The 7,236-nt window shown below is 60.2% G+C and overlaps 1 protein-coding gene across 1 annotated transcript; it reads right to left on the bottom strand.

The window, feature by feature from the left end:
• Positions 1-3,043: 3,043 nt before the first annotated feature.
• Positions 3,044-7,215, bottom strand: LOC147645657 (maestro heat-like repeat-containing protein family member 6). The gene is made up of 11 exons (XM_086874373.1): positions 7,069-7,215; positions 6,731-6,879; positions 6,279-6,426; positions 5,842-6,029; positions 5,615-5,752; positions 5,221-5,335; positions 4,911-5,048; positions 4,521-4,697; positions 3,969-4,384; positions 3,496-3,598; positions 3,044-3,215 (listed from the first exon to the last, which is right to left on the bottom strand). The coding sequence occupies exons 1-9, from the start codon at positions 7,168-7,170 to the stop codon at positions 4,169-4,171; spliced, it is 1,371 nt and encodes a 456-aa protein (XP_086730499.1). The 5' UTR covers positions 7,171-7,215; the 3' UTR covers positions 3,044-3,215; positions 3,496-3,598; positions 3,969-4,168.
• Positions 7,216-7,236: the final 21 nt, after the last annotated feature.

Genomic DNA, 7,236 nt, shown 5'->3' with positions numbered 1-7,236 from the left:
AAATGTTTTACTATCACCTCCAGAGTGACACAAAGAGGCCTGCCTGAACAGTCAGAGAGCTACATCTATTTTTAATTTTAACTTTTATAAATTTTTCCAGAGTCTGCTGGCTGTGTTCAAGGTTTTCTCCCTATTTCCTCCCTAGTGCACATTCTCCAGAAACTCTGCTTTTACATCCTTTTGCATTGATTAAAGTTACCTGCAATGACGAGTCGATCCAAACCATGGGAAAACTTGAACTTCGATCTCTACCCAGGCAAAATATCTGCCTCCCACATCTGAAGCCATGAGCTGCCAAGTACTGTCCCCACTGTCATACCCTGTCCCCTGGAGGTGTGCTGATGCCATTTCAAAGGGGTTGCCAATGAAAACAAGTTTGAATATTTTGGTAGTTTCCACATTGGCATTCAAATCCTTGACTAGAAAAATCACAAGTCAAGATTTCTAGGATTCTTCCATACCAAAGCTGTCATTCTCCCCCGTGATTTTAGAGTGCCTGAACAGTCGGACAAGGTTTTAGTTTTAGACACTACAAAGTCCCTGCTGTTTGGCGATCCCATTCCATCAGCATATAGTCCTGATGATTCCCTTAGGCAGGAGCAGCAAAGGCAAGAATGAGCCAAACAAGCTGTTCCTGTGTTCTCATGTCCTGCACAGCAGTAACTGGGAGTTCAAGAATGGATTCAGGAGACAGTGGGTGCACAGGGAGCCACCAAGACTTTGGGATGCTGAAATGGACCAGCCTGGTGCCTGTGCCCGGGCTGCATCGGGCTGAGCTCCAACTGGACAATCTAACAATGGTTGAATGGACACACCATGGGCCACTGGAGACTCCTACTCCTAGTTCTGTGAGCTACACTATTCACCTGTCATTCACCAGATGATTTTTTCATCTTTGCTTGAAATCCAGGAGAGGAAAAGGTCAACATGGAAAAGTGTTCTCCCAATTCTAGTGACACCTGTGCCTTCACACCACCTGTGCCCATGGCAGGGTGGCTGGAGACTGGATGATGTTGATGATACTTTGCAACACCAGGTGCTCAGGGATTCTGGGATTGCCCAAGTGGAGAGCAAAACTGAGCCGTGTAAGTCCCTGCTTTTTTTCAGCGCATGATGCTTCTTCCTTTGTTCCAAGCAAGTCCAGGATTTGGTTTCATGTGTCTTTAAGGTGTCTGGACAGAAGAGAGGGAGGGCAGCTGCAGCACAGGGCTCCTGCCCCATCAGACTCTCTCTCTCTCTCTCTCTTTCTCAATATGGTGCTAATGCCGCTGCCTTGGGACACCTGAGTGTGGAAGGCGAGCTCGCCCTCAAGCACGGCCATCCAAGTCAGTCACGGGCACAGGCTGCAGCTGAAGCTGGCAAGCGTTGTTGTAAGGCTGCAAGTGAAGAGAAAGCCATTGTGGCCAACTCTGCTGAAGCCTTTTGCCAAAGCAAAGGCAATTGTGTCCACAGCCTCCCCCTGTTTGGCACCGGGCTGCTGCGGACGCCTCAGTGCGCAGGTGCCGATGTTGGGGCTGCTGCTGTTCCTGGGCACACTCTGCTGCTGTTTCTGTGGGCTCCAGAGCCGCTTGGGCAGCAGCCACTGGGCAGCCCTGCTGGAGGAGACATCGCCACCCTCCCCATGGTGGCAGCAGCTCTGCGGACCCCGAGCTCTGTGTCAGGGGGGCCTCGGTCACAGCAGCGTGGCCTGGGCAGCCGCGAGGGCCCGGGCTGGCCGCCAGCCCTGCCTCTGCCCACTGCCCCTTCCTGGAGGCACCCAGTGGCCGTGGCCTGGCAGCACCCCCTGCCCTCCATGTCCCCAGCCAGTCCAGCCTGGGCACCTCGGGCTGTCCCCACCCTCCCGCTGGGGTGATGTCCCAGCCTCCAGGCCTTCTGCTGCAGGCCTGGGGGACATTTTGGGGCAGCACCGGAGCAGCCGGGTGTCAGGGACCAGGCGGCTGCCCGGGGGCTGCTTATGGCCTCTGACACCCAATTCCTCAGTGCTTCCCACCACCCCGGCTCCTCCAGGGCCTTCTGTCCCCTTGGAACCTCCTGCCACCCACTCCCTCACACATCCCCCTCGTGCCTTCCCACTGCCTTGTCCCGTCTGGGCCTCCGCAGCCCCTCATCCCTTCACGGCCTCCCAGCACCCCGTGCCCTCAGGGGCTCCCCCAGCCTGGCCCGGCAGCAGCGCCGCAGCCCCACAGGAGCTCCAGCAGCTCCTCAGCCATCACGGCAGCAACACACGGGCAGCAGGACACAGATGGCGCTTCCTGCCTGCCACAGGGCTTGTCGCTTCAGCACAACCACCAAAGGCCAAGGGGCTTCTGGCCATTTCCCCTGCACCACTGCACGCCCCGGCAGGTTGCTGAGCACAAGAACCCTTTTCCCTCTCTTCCCCTATGCCCCACACAACCTGGGCAGCAAAAGAAAGGTCTTGGGACTCTTGTGGTTTATAACATATCCTATATTATTTACATACTAGATGGAAACGAAACGAAGAAAAGAATAATCTCTATGAAAAAAAAAATAACAGATGGCCCATGTGGCCCCAGAAGATAGAGCCTCTCAGCCCTAACATATCCTATATTATTTACATACTAAAACGAAAAAAATAGAAGAAAACAATCCTTATGAAATAAAAACTCCCGGCTGGCCCAGGTGGCCCCAGCAAACAGAACGTCCCATATCAGCCTTGAGCACATCTCCAGCAGCGCAGCCAGCCCAGGCCCGACAGACGAGGCCGTGTCCTCCACGCCCTGAGGAATTGATCGTGCACCCTCTGGAGGATGGAATATCGGGCACTCTGGATGGCACGGAGGACATACAGCGTTTCAAGTGCCAGTTCTGACACGGCACCGCTTCTGTCCTCCGTCAGGCGTTCGAGGGCTGCAAGAGAGACGAACAGAGCCACGGTCACACCCCAGAGCTGTGGGGGCCCAGCGAGAGCCCCCTGCCAGGGCCACGCCAGCCGGCTCTTGCCTTGGCCAGGAGGGAGCAGGGACCAAGGGGGTCAGCCCGAAGCTGCTGGCCACAAATGCCCCACGTGGCCCTGAAATCTCACTGTGCTCTGCCCACGCCGCCCCTCATCGGCACAGGGAGCAGAGCCCTCCACAGCCTGGCCAGGGCTTGCAGCTGCCCCCGACAGCCACTGCTGTCAGCCCGCTGTCCTGGCTCACTTCTGCACAACACCTGGAGCTCTGCGTGCTGCCCCCTCAGCTGCTCCCCGGCCATCCCTGAGAACACAGAGCCTGTCAGGGTCCCAGCAGCACAGCTCCCTGCCAGCGGCGCTGCCAGCCCTGTGGCCACACGGCCTCCTGCCCCGGCAGGGCTCAGCCCGGGCCCTTGCCGCATCCTGACCCAGCCCAAGGGCACGGCTGCCAGAGGCCGGCAGCAGCAGCCCCGAGGGCAGCCGGGGCTCCAGGGCGCCGGGCCCGGGTGCCGCTGCCGGGGCAGCAGCCGGGGCTGGGGCCGAGCTGCGGCGGGGCGGGGAGGGAGCCCGGGCTCGGGACTCACCGATGACCCTGATGGCCGCCGCTCGCAGGGTCTCCTGTGGGTCCTGCAGGTACTGCAGGGCCCGACGCAGGTGCTCGGCCAAGGGGATCCTGTGGTCTGCCAGCTGGAGAGAGCGGCAGGAGGGAAGGGTTGGCGCGGGCTCTGCCCCTCGGCCGGGCGCTGCTGCCTGCGGCCCGCCCCGGCCTCCCGCGCCCGGCCAGCCCTGAGGCCCGGCCAGCAGCCGCTGGCGCCGGGCTCTGGAGGGGGCAGAGGGCCGGCTGCTGCCCGGGGAGCCGCGCTGCCGGCCCGGCCCGCAGCCCCGCTGGGCCGGGGCTCCATCGGCACCCGGTTCGGGGCCACAGGGGGCTGGAGAAGAAGCCGTGCGGCCCCCGGGTGCAGCAGTGGGCAGGGGCACAGCTGCCAGCCCCACACACTGAGCACCGGGGCCAGGGGGCTTCTGTAGCTTGAGGCTGGGACTTCCAGGCTGTCCTTACCACGAGCTTGGCAAACTTCCACAGCTTCTCCTTCCTCACAGCTTTCTCCAGGTCTGGCCTCTTCAGGAAGTGAGCCGCGCGAAGGAGCGTTGTCCGAGAGGCCTGGGGAGCAGCAGAGAGCAGCAAATGGCCCCACAAGGCAGGGCACAGGAGTGTCCCAGTGCCAAGGGCTGGAGGAGGCTGCAGCCTGCAAGCCTGCGTCAGGGCAGGAGGCAGCTGAGCCCCCTGCCAAGGCGCAGCAGCAGCCCAGGAGTCCTCACCTCTGCCACATGCCGATTCTCATCTTGGCAGTGGAAAAAGAGTGGGAGCAGGCTCTGGTACACTCGTTCCTTCAGGGGCTTTCTTCCTTCTTCTTCTGCTGAAGACATCACTCTTCGAAGGAGAGACATGGAGAGGAGCTGCACCTGGCTATCAGGCTGTATGAAAGGAAGGAAGGAAAAATGACCTTATCATTGGCTTCTTATGGCCCACATCGGCACAGGTCTGCAAATGCACAGGGCACAAAGTGTCCGGGCAGCAGGCAGTGGCTGTGGCTGGGGCACAGAGCCTTACATTGTCCAGGAGTTTCAGGAGCGGCTCAGCCAGCTGCAGGGCCCTGCGCCAGGATATTGGGATGTCTTCTTTCAGGAAAATATGGCTCAGAAGAGCAGTGCTCATCCTGGCCACGTCACTGTCCAAGTCCCACAGGAGGTGCACTAGTCTTCCTGTCAGGCTCTGAATTCTTTCGGCCTGTGCAGAACACAAGGGTGTGAAAGCCCGGGCAGCTGCCGCAGGGCCCAGAGGCCAAAGGGCTGTCCCAAAGCACTCGGGCAGCTGAAGCAGGAGGCAGGAGAGCTGCGAGGAGCTGCCTCAGCGCCCAAGGCAAAGGCCAGCCAAGGCCAAGTGACAGCATTGCCCAGCCTCATGCTGCCCACACGGCTTCAGCTGCTGCCCCCTTCTCACCATGGAGGGATGGTCCTTTAGCAGGAGGAGAGCCCTGAGAACCTGGTGATGCATCTCTGTGGAATTGTACCACAGGTACTTATACAAGATGTCCATTAGGCTGTCACCACAGTCACTCAAGTCCAGGCAATCTAGGAGCTGAAAGGCACAGGGCAGTGAGAGGGGAGCCGGCCGGCAGGAGCCTGGAAGTGCGCAGGGCTGGGTTCAGGCAGCAGCACAGGGCGCAGGTGCCGTCCCAGGCAGCTGTGGCTATGCCAGGGGACAGGGCTGGCAGGGAGCTGAGCGAGGTAGTGCTGGCCATCAGGCTCACCTCCACAAGGAATGCCATGGCAGAGACATCCCAGAGTGGCAACGGTTTGCTGAGCACCTCAAGCAGGTAGCTTAAGATGCTTTTGCACAAGTGGGCAGATGCACGGCGCATTACCCTGGAAGGCGGAAAATGGCAGAAAGAGTCTCAGCAAGGGTGCGAGAAACCTCTCCCAGGACTGATGGACACAGTTGTCCTATTGCCCCAGCACCCTGTGAGGCGATTTGAGCCCTTGAGATGTGGCTGCTCCTGGACAGGTTCCTCTCGCAGCCTTTTGCAGTCTCCTTGGCCATCCCTCGGTGACGAGGCCCTCAGGCCCATGGCCATGGGGACTGTGGGGGGGCATCCCGGGCAGGGGGCGCAAATGCCAGAGGCAGTGGGGAGAAGGGGGGCTCACCTGGCCAGCAGACCCACGGCATAGTGGTGGGTGTCAGCACAGAGCAGCGTGTCCCAGCCACGCTTGCGTTCCATTGCCACCACCACATGCTCCAAGTGGAGACTGCAGAGCAGGGCCTTCAGGGTCTGCACTGCAAACCTGTGTGCACAGCAAAGCCCAGGTGACGCTGGGAGCGCTGGCTCCGAGGCTGGGGAAGTGGCAGGGACAGGAGGAGTGGCATGGAGCACCTGTTGGGGCTGGTGGAGAGGCCGTGTTGCTCCTGGCATTCCTTCCAGAAGGTATGGACGTCCTCTGTCATATACAAAGTACTGAAGTATGTTTGGAAGAGGAGATGCACAAAGAGGCGGGGGAAATAGACTGTGAGGATCTGTGGGCAACAGGGCCCCTGGAGGACCTTCCACATCACCAGAGTTGCCTGCAGAGGACAAAGCAGCCCGAGACAGCGCTCAGTGCCGGGGCGTCCGTGTGGCAGGGCCTGAGCATGGCAGGGAGAAGGCGGGGGAGACACAGGGGGAGCAGCGGGCCTGGTGGCCCTGAAGCTGCCCCTAGGCCAGGTTTGTGGCCAGTGCCTGAAGCAGGGAGATGCAGTGGGGGAAGGAGGCAACAGAGCTGCTGGAGAGGCGGCCGGCCTTGCGGTGAGCAAAGGCCAGCTCCCGAAACTCACAGTCAGGGAAAAGACAGCCGTCTTGTCCCCATCAGAGGTGCCCAGGTTTTTCTGCGGCCAGCTCCCCACCACATTGATGAGGAGCGGTGTCACTTCCTCTGAAATCCAGGGCGAGAGCAAGATGGTCGTCCACATGGCCATAGCAGCTCTGCGGGGTCAGACACAGCACCGTGGGCTGGGCAGCAGCGGGGAGCTGAGCTGGCCGCCAGCTCTGCCTGTGCCCACTGGCCCTGAGCGGCAGCAGCAGCCAGGCAGCCCAGCCCTGTGGGGACAGGCCCCTGAGGGGCAGGATGGCAGCACGGCAGCGGGCTCGGGGGCCAACTTTGTAGCAGGGCTGGCAAAGGGAGCAGCCAGAGGGCCCTGGAAGTCTGTGTTGCTCACAGCCCTGGGCCAGGCTGTACAGGATGATGGGCTGGGGAGCCCTGAGGCCTCGGGGCAGCTGGGCCCCATACCTGTCACACGTTGGGGCCACCCGCAGGAGAGTGATGGCCACATCATCGGGCTCTGCCTCGGCCACTTGCATCAGGGCCCAGTCCATCCTGTGCTCAGCAGCCTCATTGGCCATAAGCCACTGGTGGATGTACCTCACAACGCCGGGCACCTGGAGAAGGCACAGGGAGACTTGGAATGCTAGCAGAGGGAGTCAGCAATGTGCCCAGCTTCTTCCCCAGACAAGTGCTTCTCTTCCAGCCCACTGCCATGGCCTCAAAAGGTTCAAGTGAGCAGCAGGCGTGGCTTGGGAAAGCCAAGCAATTGCTGGAGGATCAAAGGCTGGCCACAGGCTGCTTACTTGCTCTGGATTGAAAAGAGCCGTCTCTACAAGCAGATCCAGCTGGGCAGCGCTGCTCTGTTCTACCAAGACCTCTGAGGATGCTTTGACCTCAGTGTCCATAGGTCTGGTGTCTTCCTTGCCAATTCTCTTGATGTATTGGTAAAGAAACTGTAGGAGAAGGGCAGG

This window comes from Cyanistes caeruleus, unplaced genomic scaffold, assembly GCF_971803275.1.
Source record: "Cyanistes caeruleus unplaced genomic scaffold, bCyaCae1.hap1.1 HAP1_SCAFFOLD_200, whole genome shotgun sequence".
In the NCBI taxonomy this organism is placed as follows: domain Eukaryota; kingdom Metazoa; phylum Chordata; class Aves; order Passeriformes; family Paridae; genus Cyanistes; species Cyanistes caeruleus.
The sequence above is the reverse complement of the archived record's forward strand: the minus strand, read 5'-3'. Positions and strand labels throughout refer to the sequence as shown.